Source organism: Sinohyriopsis cumingii, chromosome 4 (assembly GCF_028554795.1).
Source record: "Sinohyriopsis cumingii isolate HCF-2022 chromosome 4, ASM2855479v2, whole genome shotgun sequence".
NCBI classification, from domain to species: Eukaryota; Metazoa; Mollusca; class Bivalvia; order Unionida; family Unionidae; genus Sinohyriopsis; species Sinohyriopsis cumingii.
The window spans coordinates 55,565,879-55,582,927 of record NC_142964.1 but is presented as its reverse complement, the minus strand read 5'-3'; the positions used below and the strand labels follow the sequence as shown (position 1 = coordinate 55,582,927).

Here is a 17,049-nt window from a genome sequence, read left to right as displayed (position 1 = left end):
TGACATCCAGAATGGCATTCAAAGTGGTCATCTTGAAAATCTTTTTACCTCTACAGGTCCTTAATGGAAGAACATATCAACTTTGTGGTTTCACTAAAATGACTTTTTATAATGTCTAGTTGGTCTTTAATTGAAATAGTGACCTTCAGACATTCAATATGGTCGCCATATTGGTAATCTAGAAATTATTATCATTACTTAAATATCTAAAATTTTATGTTAATGCTCTGATTCAAAACGAGAAGAAATGGCATGTTCAGTAAATGATAAAAGGTCAAGAGGACCAGTCTTAAATCATTTATTGAAATGGCAAGGAATGAACTAATTATTAACAATTATTACAGACAGTATTTCAGAAATGTAAAGCACATCTATTCCATTGAAAAAATAGTATTAAAAAATAACAAGAAGCATTGGTGTTAATAATAATACAATTTTTAATTTGTAGTCCATCAGATTTGGAGGCTGATCTGGAGGATAATCAGGATTACGACAGTGCTGTTAGTCAGTCCGATACTAATCTGACTTTAATTGACAGTTCAGAACATACTACCACATCAGCTCGGGAACAACAACCTCCACGCAGTACTTACTACAACAAAGGGAGTGCACCATCACGATATACTGTTGGATCCTCAGAACAAGTTCGACAAGCAAGGTTACCTTCCAATACTAGTGATCAGGATTCTAAAACTCCCTTGTCTTCCACATCATCATCGTCATCATCATCTTTATCATCGTCTGTGCTTACAAGATACCCATATGTCAATAGAGACTCGAAACCCAGTGAGCCATTGTCACCAAAAAGCAAAGCAGAAATTATTCGGCCAGTTGCAAGTATTTTAGCCCGCTACCAGGAACGGGCTCAACAGGAGACGGAGTTGCAGAATCAAAGCTACCAGAGGTTGAGGAATAGGGAACAAGGTGCACGAAGCTCATTGGGTCCAATTACTACTTCTCCACTGTTAAACAAAGAGAAAGATGATGAGAAAGCCAAATTGGAAAAGGTATTTGTTTTTTGCTACTTACTATCTATAAATGAATTAACACTGTGGGACATCAAGGTCTGTTTGTTTTTATTTTTGATGGTTTTACGGGCACTTTTAATGCCTTATTGACACTATCATGCCGAGGAAATAGAAGCTTTCCAAAGGACATACCAAGGCATCCAGCCCAGGCTTGTCATGATGGGTATTGAACCTGAGAGTCTTGGATTATGTGTCTGATGCTCCACCAACTGACTGAGTTGTCATTGCTCCCAAATCAGGTTTTCATTAATGCTAATATCTTCATTTAGTAATGGTGCATACAATTTTTAATGTTATTTTGATGAGTGTACTCCAGGAAAATAACTTGGTAGCCCAGCTAAATTTCACTAGCCCAGAAAAAGCTGTTTAATATTAAACTCTTAGCTTTAAGACTTCCTTGCTTGTCCTAAATAACTATTCATCCATGTAAAAGATATTTGTAGTTGAAAGTATGTGAAACAAGTTATGAAATCGTTATAACTTTTTACTTGCCCATTAGGCTACTTGAATTCAAAATAATGAAGTCCGAACACATCATTCTGATAGCCCTAGGGTTCTAGGCTGTCCATGTTTTTTGGTGCTGACCCTAGCACTTTTGTCCTCTCCCCCCCCCCCCACCATAAACAAAAATAAATTCAAAATTGATTTGTGCATCCAATTGAGTCAGTTTAGCCCAGTACTTGAAGTGCTTAGTGCATTATATATACTAATCATTATAATATACATAATGTTTTTATAAAAAAAAACTACTCACCTACCCTTAATCTAAAACAAGTGTAATAGGACACATCGGCGGGGGAGTGGACTTAAAACAAAATTTTTATCACTACTTCTAAACTATTATGAGGATTGTAACTAAACTTTAAAAGTACATTCATCCTAATGTTTATTTGGTCTTAAATGAAAATTGTGCCCCATGGACACAATATGGATGCCTCTTAAGCCATTTTGAAAAATCTTGTTGCCAAGCAACTTCTTACCATATTTGGTTGGTACTACAGTGTATGCGAAAATGATGCTGATCTGATATACAATATGGCCAGAATGGCAACCATTTTGAAAATCTTGTTGCCAAGCAATTTCTAATTATATTTGGTTGGTACTACAGTGTATGTGAAAATGATGCTGATCTGACATACAATATGGCCAGAATGGCAACCATTTTGAAAATCTTGTTGCCAAGCAACTTCTAATCATATTTGGTTGGTACTACAGTGTATGTGAAAAGGATGCTGATCTGACATACAGTATGGCCAGAATGGCAGCCATTTTGAAAATCTTGTTGCCAAGCAACATCTTATCATGTTTGGTTGGTACAGCAGTGTATATGATAATGATGCTGATTTGACATATACAAAATGACCAGAATGGTAACATTTTGAAAATTGTATTATGGTTACTTCTAAACAGATGGTTGCAGTGACTTGGCATTTTGACTAAGAGATTTTTTGTGATGTCCATTTGATCATAAATGATGAAAGTGCTGATATGACATTCAGTAGGGCTGATAGTGTCCATCTTGAAAATCTACTTGCCATAGTGGCCCCCTTGAAAATCTATTTCATCAGTAGTCCTTTTTATGAGTTAGTCATTTTGATATGTAGAATTTCACAGAAATCTCTGTGAAATTCTACATTCTATATTAAAATGATAAACCTCCCAAATTTGGCAAATTTTATATATGCTTCTTCGTAGTGGATGGCCTTACCAGCTTTAAAAAAAAATTAATTAAAAAACAGCTTTTTTCATGCAAATATATAGTTCTTGCTTTATTAAAATTGTCCTCAAATTGGCTGCCTTGATGTCCATCTTAATAATCTTTATGCAGCTACTTCTCCTGAACAGATAATGATATTGACTGTGTAGATAATGATATTGACTGTGCAGATAATGATATTGACTGAGCAGATAATGATATTGACTTGGCAGATAATGATATTGACTGTGTAGATAATGATATTGACTGAGCAGATAATGATATTGACTGTGCAGATAATGATATTGAATGATATTGACTGTGCAGATAATGATATTGACTGAGCAGATAATGATATTGACTGTGCATATAATGATATTGACTCAGCAGATAATGATATTGACTGTAGATAATGATATTGACTGAGTAGATAATGATATTGACTATAGATAATGCTATTGACTGAGCAGATAATGATATTGATAATGATATTGACTGTGTAGATAATGATATTGACTGAGCAGATAATGATATTGAGTGAGCAGATAATGATATTGACTCAGCAGATAATGATATTGACAGCAGATAATGGAGCGGAAGATGATGGACGGTCATTCAGTGTTTTTTATAAGAAGGCTTATTATGGGTCCAAATGAAAATTATGCTGATCTAAATGCCAGTATTAATATGGCAGCCATCTTGAAAATCTTATAGCTACTCCTCCAGAATGAAAGTTATATTGCAATGGGGTTTTAACCAGAAGACTTCGTATGATGTCTAGTTGGACAAAAATGAAAATGATCCCAGTGTGACCTCCAATATAGCTGCCATGTTAGCCATCTTGAAAATTGCATTATTGCTACTTCTAAACAGAAAGTCATATTTTTGGGTGTTTTCACCAGAAGACCTTTTAAGATATTTAATTAGTCCAACATGAAAATGGAACTGATCACACCTCTAGCATAAATGGAACTGATCACACCTCTAGCGTAAATGAAACTGATCACACCTCTGGCATAAATGGAACTGACCTAGCATGGCCACCATGGCAGCCAGACTGAAAATATTATCACTACTTTGGTAGTAAACAGAAGACAAATCAGAATGGGTTTTCAATAGAAGTCTTGATGTGTAGTTGGTTCAGTTAGAAAATGGAGTCATCTTGGAGATCTTGTTCTAACTTCTTCTGAAGGGGTAGTCATATTGACATGGGAGTAGCGAGTGGTCTAAAGCACTCATTGTTATGGATCACTGTTGTCTCACCTCTGTCTGTTCAAGTCTCAGTCTCAGCCAGTGTGGGTACATGAGAAAGCTTGCCAGTAGCTTCTCAACGGGTCGGTGGTTCTTTCCAGGGTTTTTCCAGGTTCTTCCTCCACCACTGATGCTGGCTGCCATTTATAGCATATCTTGTGCTGAGAAATGGCGTTAAACCCTACAACAACATATTGACATGGGGTTTTTGCAGAATGATTTATGTTGTCTACATGAAGTTGGGGCTAAGTCGACATTGTAATGATCTTACATTCAGTATGGCCATTAAAGATCATGTGTTTGCTAGTGACCTTGATGGTCATATCAGCATGGGGTTTTTACCAAAAGACTTCTTATTGTGTCATGTTGGTCCCAAACGAAAATGGTGCCTTCCATCTTACATTTAGTAATGTCCAATGTCTGACCTCCAGTATGGCCATGATGGTGGCCATCATGAAAAAATTGTTATTGTAACTTGTATGGATCATCATAGACATGGGATTTCAGCAAAAGACTTATTCACTCACCTTGGCAAAGTAGATATGAGCTGTTGTATTTCCTTCAGCATTGACGTTCACATGGATAAAAGCATACACATCAATACACCCCCAATGAATGTTAACCGTTCTCTTTTCTTAGGTCCTAGGCCAAACATTTTGAGTGAGCTTCATAGTACCTACCCCCAAGGGCAGGGGGCTAAGGGTATGTACCTACCCCCAAGGGCAGGGGGCTAAGGGTATTAAATTGGTACATGTACATTTGGTGTATATTATTGATTAAGTTCTTGCATTTAGCTGCTGTATTGCACACTGTATTAATACTTTTATGCCTTATATCAGAAAAGTTGGTAAGGGAATGCATCTTGATGAATAGGTCATTGTGATATATATTTCGTGCTTCACTGACTTTAATTAAATTATGTAGTTTGTTCATTTATTAAGTTCAGTTCATGATAGAATTATTAATCTATATGATTCTATGTATCTCTTTTTGTATCTCACATAGGGTCTCATTAGAATTATTAATCTATATGATTCTAGGTATCTCTTTTAGTATCTCACATAGGGTCTCATTAGAGTGATTAATCTATATGATTCTAGGTATCTCTATTAGTATCTCACATTAGCCACTTTCACATTTAACTAGCTTAGGTAGATGATTGCATTTACTTCAGGTCCAATTAGGACTTTGCTTCCTGTATATATTCTGTTTTACCTACATTTGTGAGAGCTGCTGAGGGAATGCATCTTGATGAGTACTACACCATCATCACAAATGTAGGACACTGCGACCTTTATTTCATGCTGCACTTATCGGTTAAATTTTGTGTTCAAAGTCTTATCTTTGTTGATGCTAAAATCATCAAACCAGATCTTTGTATGAATCTCTGTTAGTGCCATACCCTTACCACAAAATAATGTCATCATGACCTGCATTTGTCATTTTACTGGCTTCGGTAAAGTTGTGCCTAGAATCATGACACTTGATAAGTGCATCCATCTTGATAAGTTCACTATTCTTCATGCCTCCACTTTAGATTCTGATTGTTTTTTTACTTGAAACATGCCCTTCAGTTATTACTCAATAAAATTTAAAGGATTGAAACTGAATTTTGGTATAAGGTTTACATTAGGAAGCTTTCATTGAAATTCGATTTGTAAAATATTTACTTCATACACCTTTTACTCATATCAATTACAGCATATTGACATGAGCATTTGTGTCATGTGTACACGTTTCAGGTTCTCGTCATTAGTTTGGGATTATGTTTTACTTTAAAGGTTGAAAGGAGTACAAACACTACAGTACAGTGTACCATTACATAGAGTTATTAGATATTATCTTTAAATCATGTACATTTGACATAATTAAACTTTTTATGAAATAAAGGGTCAAATGTTTAAATATTGTTGGCAAAATGTGGTCAGCCATGCATGTCATTTAGATACTGTAGTCAGGTAATGGTTTTCCTGTACATCTTATACATTTTTACATCTATGTCTATGTTCCTTTTCCTTAATATAATAAATTAACTGTATTTCTGTCTGCTTTAGTTGCTGGAGAAAGAGCGTGAGGAAAACCGACGATTAAAAAAAACTCTAGATGACAAAGAGAAGAGAATAGCGGAACTAGAGAGAGAGATGGCCATATTGAATAAGGTAATATTAATTGAATGGATGTCATCTTTTTGCATTTATATATTATAAATCATAGAGTCAAATCTATTATAAATCATAGAGTCAAATCTATTATAAATCATAGAGTCAAATCTATTATAAATCATAGAGTCAAATCTAGTATAAATCATAGAGTCCAATCTAGTATTACCTTTGGAACAAGCAGATCATATTTCAGATTTGTATTGATTCATAGCTACAGTACAGCTCACATGCCTTTTTGCATCTCCAGACATGAAGGTGGGGGGTGGATCGAGGGTTAAGAAAAAGGTCCTTCCATGTTACCACCTTGCAAATTTGAATATTTTAGAGTTAGTAAACTATCAGCTCTTGGCATAATATCTTAGGGTTTTTGTTTTAAAAATACCAGTAATATGCAATAATGAGACCCAGGTAAATCTAATAAAGATGAAAGTTCTTAAAAATGCATGTTTTCAAATACATTGAGCATAGCTACATATAGCCCTATAAGTGTTCAGACAAATGTAATAAATAAGAATTAAAAACTGAAATTAGAAAATAAAGATTTTTATTTGATCAAAATACCCGTCTGAAAAAGTAGACTGACATTGATGGACTTATAATCCAAATACAGCATTATGGAAAAGGTAGTTAATTTGGCATAGTAGTCATTAAAATACAGGTAGTTAATTTGGCATAGTAGTCATTAAAATGCAGGTAGTTAATTTGGTATAGTAGTCATTAAAATGCAGGTAGTTAATTGGCATAGTGGTCATTAAAATGCAGGTAGTTAATTGACATATTAGTCATTAAAATGCAGATAGTTAATTTGGCATAGTAATTAAAATGCAGGTAGTTCATTGGCATAGTAGATATTAAAATGCAGGTAGTTCATTGGCATAGTAGTCATTAAAATGCAGGTAGTTAATTGGCATAGTGGTCATTAAAATGCAGATAGTTCATTGGCATAGTAGTCATTAAAATGCAGGTAGTTAATTGGCATAGTGGTCATTAAAATGCAGGTAGTTCATTGGCATAGTAGTCATTAAAATGCAGGTAGTTAATTGGCATAGTGGTCATTAAAATGCAGGTAGTTCATTGGCATAGTAATCATTAAAATGCAGATTCAAGAAGTGAGCTTATGTATGTGAAAAATCTTAATTGGGAGCAGAAGTATCCAAAGTCAGTAAGTGTAAGTTGTCAGAAATTAACAACCATAAATAACAGTTTCCAGACTGGTTAAGATAGCTATGTTTATGCCCCTTTCACAGTGGCATCTCAGCACAGAACAATATTCATACTGCTTAGAGAAAATGAACAGATTAATGCTTATACAATTTGAGACAACATTTTTAAAGATTCTGATTTCAGTAGGACTTAAAAAGTGGATCTGGAAGAAAGATAGATTGATATTGAATTGTTATGTAAATATTGAACTATGGCCCTTTCCTCCTCTCCCTCCTTTTTGTTCTCCCCCTTATTTTGGTGACAAGTGCCCCCCCCCGTAGATAAAATCTATCAGTATCTCTGAAGTGAAAGCACTGGTGTTGCAGCTGGAGGGAAAAGTACAGAATCAAATGATCCGTGGTTAACATCTGGGTCCAGTTACAATGACTTTTTATAAATATCATTTGCCTTTCACATTCAGTTACATTTATTTATTTCTGTATTGTTTTTGTATTTGTTTCTTGTATTTAAATTAGTAACTGAAGTAGAATACTTGAAGCTATGAGTAGCCACTGAAAACTGGTCATTATTGAAATGTCATTGACTTTCAGTTCTCCTGATCCGTATATATGCTGTAAATATGTGGCTCACATTTCAGTTTTCCTGATCTGTTTTTACCCTGTAAATATGTGGCTCACATTTCAGTTTAAATATTTTATAGTGCTGTGTGTTCTGTGTTGTTTTCTTTATTTAAACAGACTTTAAATAGCTGTGCATGTTTATTGAAATTTAGCATATTTCATGGATTATGTTTCCTTTATATATATGGGATAAATTTATGCTGCTCAGAGAAGCAGAAAGCAATTACTCTTGTCATGTCATTGTGAAAGATTTCTTTGAAATATAGTAGCAACATCAATTGAGATGTCAGTGATATCCACTCTCCACAATTTATGACAAAAAATTGGTAGACTGCTTTGTTTAACTCAACAAAGAGTGTCATAATAATGGTAAATATAAGTTGTGCATAGAAAATTGGTAGACTGCTTTGTTTAACTCAGCATAGAGTCATAATAATGGTAAATAGAAGTCATGCATAGAAAATTGGTAGACTGCTTTGTTTAGCTCAACATAGAGTGTCATAATAATGGTAAATAGAAGTCATGCATAGAAAATTGGTAGACTGCTTTGTTTAGCTCAACATAGAGTGTCATAATAATGGTAAATAGAAGTAATGCATAGAAAATTGGTAGACTGCTTTGTTTAACTCAAAGAGTGTCATAATAATGGTAAATAGAAGTAATGCATAGAAAATTGGTAGACTGGTTTGTTTAACTCAACAAAGAGTGTCATAATAATGGTAAATATAAGTAATGCATAGAAAATTGGTAGACTGCTTTGTTTAACTCAAAGAGTGTCATAATAATGGTAAATATAAGTTGTGCATAGAAAATCGGTAGACTGCTTTGTTTAACTCAAAGAGTGTCATAATAATGGTAAATAGAAGTCGTGCATAGAAAATTGGTAGACTGCTTTGTTTAACTCGACATAGTGTCATAATAATGGTAAATAGAAGTCGTGCATAGAAAATTTTGTAGACTGCTTTGTTTAACTCAACAAAGAGTGTCATAATAATGGTAAATAGAAGTCGTGCATAGAAAATTTGTAGACTGCTTTGTTTAACTCAAAGAGTGTCATAATAATGGTAAATAGAAGTCGTGCATAGAAAATTGGTAGACTGCTTTGTTTAACTCAACAAAGAGTGTCATAATAATATTATATAGAAGTCGTGCATAGAAATGTTTTTAGACTGCTTTGTTAACTCAACATAGTCATAATATTGGTAAATATAAGTCGTGCATAAAAAATTAGTAGCCTGCTTTGTTTAACTCAACATAGAGTGTCATAATAATGTTAAATAGAAGTCGTGCATAGAAAATTGGTAGACTGCTTTGTTAAACTCAACATAGAGTGTCATAATATTGGTAAATAGAAGTCGTGCATAGAAACCTTTTCTTAATATAGATATTGATTACCAAATTTTGAAATGATATTTTGTTTGTTAAAAATTATTCTCCATTGGTATCTGATTTTATTAGTGTAGTTGTCATACATTGTCTATTCAGCTGTTACCATTTTGCATAATGGATGCATGCAGAGTCTCAGTAGTGAGTTCGTATGCATTTACCCATCGAACACAGTGCTTTCACACAGCTAGTGTGGAGGGCATTAACTGGGTGGAGAAATAAAAAATCATGTGAGCTGTACTGTAAGATACGTTTTATCATCAGTCTTTGGCCCTATTCCACATTTTTAAAAAATATTTACAGATACGCTAAATTTTAAATTTGGGGACAAAGCAAATCATGTATTATCATTATTCTTGCATGATCAGTTGTCAGGTAAATAAAGTATGCGCAAATAAAGTTCATATGGTTTTTTTAACACGAGAGGAACCTGTACCATTGCAGCATATCAAATTCCAGTGCATGAGTATGGCTGACTTCACAAAAGTACAGCAGCCTAAATAGGCCCAATCATGTAAGAATACATAATCCCATATGCGTAGGAGTTTGTATAAAGTTCCACTTGGGGTTTTTTGAAGTACCAATTAAAGTGGGGAAGGCACAGGGCATAGTTGTTTGCTCTACAACTCTAACAATGTGGAGAAAGTTAACATGCATTCACTTCTTTACTCAACTTTGATTGACATTAATTTTGATGATTGATAATAGAACTATGGTATACATACTCATTTAAATTCGTGACCAAACGCAAACGGCACTTATTCAGATCTGCCATTGCATGATGCGTCTTAAGATCCGGGTCTGTGCAGTTTGTTATGACTAATAAGTAGAACAAACAACGTAGACTCTGATATGCTTTATCAGATTAGGGTCAGTTTTGTTTTGCAATTGGACTTGGAAGCAAATATATACAATATGTTCTGTTTGAAGCACACATCTGATCAAAAGGGTTTCTTCTCTGTACTGGGCAAATGTCCTTGAAATAATCCAAAGTACACTTTGCCTGTCCTTGAAATAATACAAAGTACACTTTGCCTGTCCTTGAAATAATAAAAAGTACGCTTTCCTGTCCTTGAAGTACAGAATTGAATTTTCAGTGTAGACATAATCATTTTTCTGTCAGTGCATGTTATGAAGTTTTCAAATACATGGAAAAAAAATGTTAATGGTTCGTTTTTTTTTTATACTGTACTCAGAAGGTCAGGAAGTGAAAATAACCACGCAGAGTTTGCAGTTTCCTTTGAAATGCACATCAGATGTAAGGTCTAGCCATGGAAAATACAAACCTAAGTCAATCTCATCTTCCAGATATTAAAAACAAATTGATTTTATTTAAAAATATACTGCTTTCATAGCAACCATTGGGGAAAAATCACAGGGGTTACCTTTTCTTTAAAAAGTCAACCATATGCAAAATGGAAAACCTATGGAGCAGAAGCATCCGAGACAAGATGCCTTGGAAATGTAAGCTGGCTGATGTTGATTGTCCTGCAAGAACCATGGTTTCAGTCATATCCTGATCTTAATTCAGATGTTATTCTAATCCTGTCCTAATTCAAATGTTATTCTAATCCTGTCATAATTCAAATATTATTCTAATCCTGTCATAATTCAAATGTTATTCTAATCCTGATCTTAATTCAAATGTTATTCTAATCCTGTCCTAATTCAAATGTTATTCTAGTCCTGTCCCAATTCAAATGTTATTCTAATCCTGTCAATTCAAATGTTATTCGAATCTGGTCCTAATTCAAATGTTATTCTAATCCTGTCTTAATTCAAATGTTATTCTAATCCTGTTTGAAAAGTTTAATATAAAAGTGTTGTTTTTTTAATTTACCTAGCTAACTTTAAGAGTAAATTATTTTACAATTATTAATTAACAACTCTAGCTGTCTGATTTAACATGTTCTGAAACTCTAGGAGAATTCCACATTTAACCCTGCTTACTTTTTTAAAAATTTTTCACTGGTATCATTCATAGGTAAATGTATTAAATATACAGATGGCATATATCTTTCCATGTTTAAAAAAAACTAAAAAATATCATTGATGACTTGGTGCCATTAAGATCTGATGACGATCTAAAATAGATTTTCACAATGATGAAAATTGATGTACATGATGTAGAAATTATTATTTCAGAAATAATGTAAGGATAAAGGTAGTTGTATATTTTCTTCAGCATCTTGATTTATTTTTACAAGCTGTGCTGAAAATGAAGTTTATTTGTGGATCATTGTGCATTTGTTTTCTGCTGAAATATGGCTGTACTCTTAGTATTAAATTTGTCTCTTAAATTCATTTTGGATGTTAAGAGCAGTTTATTTTGCATCATGTATTTATTTCCAATTAACACGTACTTGCTATGGACAGCATGCCAACCTCTGTTCATTTCCTTCTTTCATCCATCCATTACAAATGGACATGAACTCATTATAGATTTTGCTAGATTGTACTCTGCACATATTGTTCTGTTCATATAATTGGAATTCTTTCAGTGTTAGCTCACACCATACTTTCGAAAAAGGGCCATCTGTGTTTTATGTATTTAGTTCCTGCTCACACTGATTTTTAATCTACTGTCTGTCATATATTAATGTTATACCAGCAATTATGAAACTTGGTGAGAGGATGTAACTAGAGTACTACAATTTCATCTAAAATGTAGGTCACTATGACCCATATTGCACACTGCACTAATGTTGGTTCAATTTGATGTTTTCACTGTTAATGCTTTTATCATTATACTAGATAATTGTACACATCTCTAGTACTACATATACACCCATACCAAAATAGTTGGGGCTCCAAGTGGCTCAGTGGTCTAAAATGCTCACCATTATGTATCACTGCCATCTCACCTCTGTCTGCATGGGTTCAAGTCTTGGGTTCGGCCAATGTGGGTATATGAGAAAGCTTGCCAGTAGCTTCTCATGGGTTGATGGTTCTTTCTCCACCATTTATACTGGCTGCCATATATAGCCTATCTTGTGCTGAAAAATGTCATTAAACCCTGCAACAACAACAACAACCAAAATAGTCACTGTGGTCAATATTTTACATTTTACTGGCTTAGTTTAACATTTTGCATTTGTGTCATGACTATACACATTTGTGTCATGACTATACTACACTTGGGTCATGACTATACTACACTTGGGTCATGACTATACACATTTGTGTCATGACTTTACTACACTTAGGTCATGACTATACTACATTTGGGTCATGACTATACTACACTTGGGTCATGACTATACTACATTTGGGTCATGACTATACTACACTTGGGTCATGACTATACTACACTTGGGTCATGACTATACTACACTTGGGTCATGACTATACTACACTTGGGTCATGACTGTACTACATTTGGGTCATGACTATACTACACTTGGGTCATGACTATACTACACTTGGGTCATGACTATACTACACTTGGGTCATGACTATACTACATTTGGGTCATGACTATACTACACTTGGGTCATGACTATACTACACTTGGGTCATGACTATACTACATTTGGGTCATGACTATACTACATTTGGGTCATGACTATACTACACTTGGGTCATGACTATACTACACTTGGGTCATGACTATACTACACTTGGGTCATGACTATACTACATAGGTTTTTGAATACATACTATACTTTCTAGACACTTGGATACATCTTAGTGATCACTACTTTCTAAAGTTTTAGTTCTTGATCACATGTTGTATGAATACTAATCTGATGAAAATTGTGAAACTTTGTGGTTGGATGCATCTTGACAAGTTCCTTTCTACAAAAGATATGTCTCTGACCTTTATTGCATGCTTTATACAGCTCTGGTGGCTAGAGTGTCTGCCTCAAGGGTTCAAACTCTGGTCAAATCATACCAAAGACCAAATGGTACTAGCAGCTCCCTTGTTTGGTGCTCAGCATTAAAAAGTTAGTGTTAGGACTGGTCAGCCTGGTGTCAGGATAATGTGAGCGGATGGGACATGATGCCTCAGTACTAGACAACACTATAAATTGCCACACAGTAGACATCGCAGTGATAGGACTAAAATTGTTAAAGCTTTGTTAAAAAACAAAAAAACAAAAACATGCTCCTGCTTTAATGACTTCGTTGAAATTTTGTTTTAAAAGTTTATTTATTGGATGTTGTTTATATTCCTATTGTGAAACTTGCCCATAAAAGCAAAGGTCTCAGCAACCACCATTTTAAAATGGGATAATGATCATTGTGTTTTTGATCACATTGATTCATCCATGCCTAACCTGTTTACATCCTTGCCAAACCAGAAGGCCCTTTCTGATAATTCAGTTTGAAGTAACAACAAACATGTTTATTCAGTGGTAAACTTTCCTTGTTAATAACTACATTGTATATTGTGCTGTGTTGCCATCAGCTGTGTATTGTACATGTCATTGAATAGAGATGGTTGAGTGATCTGCATGCTTCTAGCTTTTCATGTGAGGCCTTCCCTGTAGGGGTTAATCAAAGCAAGTATTGAATGTGCTTCTGTCTGATACTTCAAGGTTACTCATAGCCTGTGATTCCACACAGTAAATTCTGTCTTATGGGGATGAATGCAATAATAGCTTCTTGAGCAGATTTTAAGAACACTTGATTTTTGTTTCAAGTATGAGAACATTGTTTGATTTTTATACTGTAGATGGTTTCCCAGTGTCAGCACAATACTTCCTATATAATGTTAATTAAAAGTTTAAAATTTTGAAATGATAAAAAAAATTGTTCCTGTGTTAAAAACAGGTGTAGCCACTGATTGCAGTCTGATTATTTCTAACGTCATTTTTATCCATGTATAGTGTTTATCTTTTTATTTGGAATATCATATTATTACCAATATTCTATTTTTGTCAGCAACAGATATACCGTTTACTTTTCTGGCAGCTTCACTGCCAAACCAGTTTGTTAGTAAAGTTTTTTATTTGGTTATATTTCCTCAATCCCGTGATAGATTGTCATCATATTAATTAGCCATGAATCCCGCAGTGACCTAGGGGCAAAGGTCTATCATATAAAATTTATGTTTTCATCTTGGTTGAACTTTTGCTGTTTAGCTTCTGTCTCTTTTGTCCTCTGCTTGATTCTCGTGATACTTGGCGTAACTCGTGATACTTGGCGTAACTCGTTATGAGGCTAAGACTGTTGCATGCTTACTTGTCCACATGACCATCAGGTCAAGGTCATAGAAAGTTTGCATGAAGGTTTTGCTTAAAGATTTAGCTCACCTGGCCATTAGACCAATGGTATAACCCTGCTTGCATCAGCCGCTGTGCATTGTCCATCTCTGCATTTGTATGTTATCACTGGGGGAGGGCAATATTTCTGATCTGATTCAGTCTGACTTAGGTTATGGGTTTGTATCATACAAATCTTGGATGAATTCAATAATGTGTAGAATCTGTGCATATTAATGAGGTGATATTGCATCTGATTGGCCAACCGTGTTACCATTTTGCAGGCCTTATTTGTGGTCCACTTTTGATCAAACTTGTAATATATCCTTATATAAATAGATCTCAGATGGGTTTGATAATGAAGAAGATACACATACAAGTATATTAATTAGATAATCTTCCATTTGTTCAGTAAGCGTAATATACAGCTTGACATGTTATGTTCATACCCTTATACATGTTGCCAGTGATTGAGAATTGATAGATGCAGTTTTCTTGCAGAGGGTAGGTATTTCGTTTAGCTTTTCCTATCCATGCATAAACTGCAGTTTGTGGACTTGCCATTATCCTTTTTATTGTTTGTTACAGATCATTTCATTCACATTACGTATATCATGAATAGTGATATTTTTATACATAGTAATCCGGTCACACAACACTTTTTACCCTCGTATAACTTTATCAAAGACGGGTTCTTTTTCAGTATTAGTTTTGGATAGACTTCCTTGAATTTTTTCTGCTATTATTAACAATTGGAACCTGCTGGTTTTTGCTAATTTAGTAGTCCCAGGTGTTTGTTAAGCCTAGTTGACTTTGTAATCTTGTATTTTTGTATACTGAACTTAGCATTGCTACAGGTTTTTGCATTTAAACTTGTGAAAAGACCCAAGTACGGTGAATTCTTGCTGAAATTATTATATTAGCATAGACTTAGTCTGTGCATTACCTTGAGTACACTTTTAGTTGCATAGAAGCTTTTTGTTTTAAAATATTTTTACTGGCTCACAGCTCATTGTGTGCTGAAAGTGGGTCATGCCCCTCTATAAAGGGAGAGAAGTACACTTTCATTCACTGGGACCTGTTCACTGTAATGGGATCAAGTACCCCTATAAGGGGAGAGCTCATATCTAAGTCTGTTATAACTGGGGAGGAGTCTCCCTATAGATCAGAGTTGCTTGATGGGTCATTGCCTGGCGACCAGGCACCAACCACATTTTACACCAGTCATTAGAGCATTACATCATGGGGATGGGGCTGAGTCCCCCTCCCCTCCAGACTGCCATTTCATCCATTGGAGGACTGGGAATTGACTTACAGATTATGGAAGGGGATCAGGTCAGCATTTCCCTTTCCATTTTATCCCTCAAAATCCTATTGAAATGTGGGTCCTTCCACTGCAGGGAAGGGATTGGTTCTTTGTTGCATGGTAGTGAGGGCATTGATGTGGAATGTGGATAGAGATGTCAAAATTTTGGAAAATTTCTACCAGGGAAATTGTACTAAATGTGAACCTGAACTGCTTTATTGTAGGTTCAGACATGCCAACCCCCAAGAGAGGTATAAGCATAATTTATTACTAATATAAGTGGCAAAAGGTGTAATCTGAGCATAAAAAAGCAATCTATATATTACATGCCATAATTACAGAAAACTATATGAAAAACATATATATTTCTGTTATTTAACGTACATTTATTTTTGCTACTTACCTGGATCTGCAGTTAAATTTTTTGTCACAAACTGGCTAAATACATGTGGATTAGTAGTTATTACAAGAGTATTGACACAAGAAAAATGGATAAATTATTTATGCCTAACACTCACTTAAACTAGTCTACATGTCTACATTAACTTTCGTCAAGTCCATGAATGATGACTGTTGTAGTGTCCTCGACCTGCCATGGGTTGTCCCCTAACTACGGTCTGGTAAGACATGTTAAGTTTAAGCCCCCTCCTCTAACATTTTTAGTTATATAACATCCAGCAGTTATGTTGATACAGCCCTTTTTTTATATCTGCTCCATTTATTTTTAGTTTTGACTGGTCTGCTACATATGTAGTATAAAAATAGAATGAATCTGTGACAAGTGTTTGCACTTTCAAGAATCCCGTCTGTTTTCTTGGAACTGTTTCATGTAAAATTAATGCAAAAATTACCATATTTGCACACATCAATTTTTATTTGATTTTTTTCAGTGTTTTTAAATAAGATTTCCCTTATATTTAAATATTTCAGTGAAAAATTTCACTCTGTATATTGTCCATTTGTGTTTTGGGTTTCCTGCTGTAAAAAAAAAAAGAGTAAACAATCATTTAAACAGTTAATACTCGGTCCAGGACCATAAACTTTAGGCAAAAATTGCATTAGTTTAACCGGATATTTATATTGTGCTATCTTTTATTGAATTACAGTACCTATTTAAATTTTATTTCGTCTAATATTTCATAATCAGCACTTCCTGTGACTGTCAGCGAAAGGTATTGACCTAGTTAATGTCACCAGGATCTCAAAACAAGCTTTGTAAGTCATTAGAA

The 17,049-nt window shown here is 34.5% G+C and overlaps 1 protein-coding gene across 2 annotated transcripts in view; it reads left to right on the top strand.

Moving 5' to 3' along the window:
• The window catches only part of LOC149801203 (uncharacterized), a 76,659-nt gene that overhangs the window by 40,566 nt on the left and 19,044 nt on the right, over nt 1-17,049 (top strand). The window contains exons 4-6 of one of the 2 annotated variants that reach the window (XM_089955245.1): nt 449-1,007; nt 6,030-6,134; nt 11,453-11,471. In XM_089955245.1, coding sequence (XP_089811371.1) covers nt 449-1,007; nt 6,030-6,134; nt 11,453-11,458 — 670 coding nt within the window. In that variant the 3' untranslated portion in view covers nt 11,459-11,471. The remainder of the gene's footprint in view (nt 1-448; nt 1,008-6,029; nt 6,135-11,452; nt 11,472-17,049) is intronic. The other variant, XM_089955244.1, reaches the window with a different exon arrangement.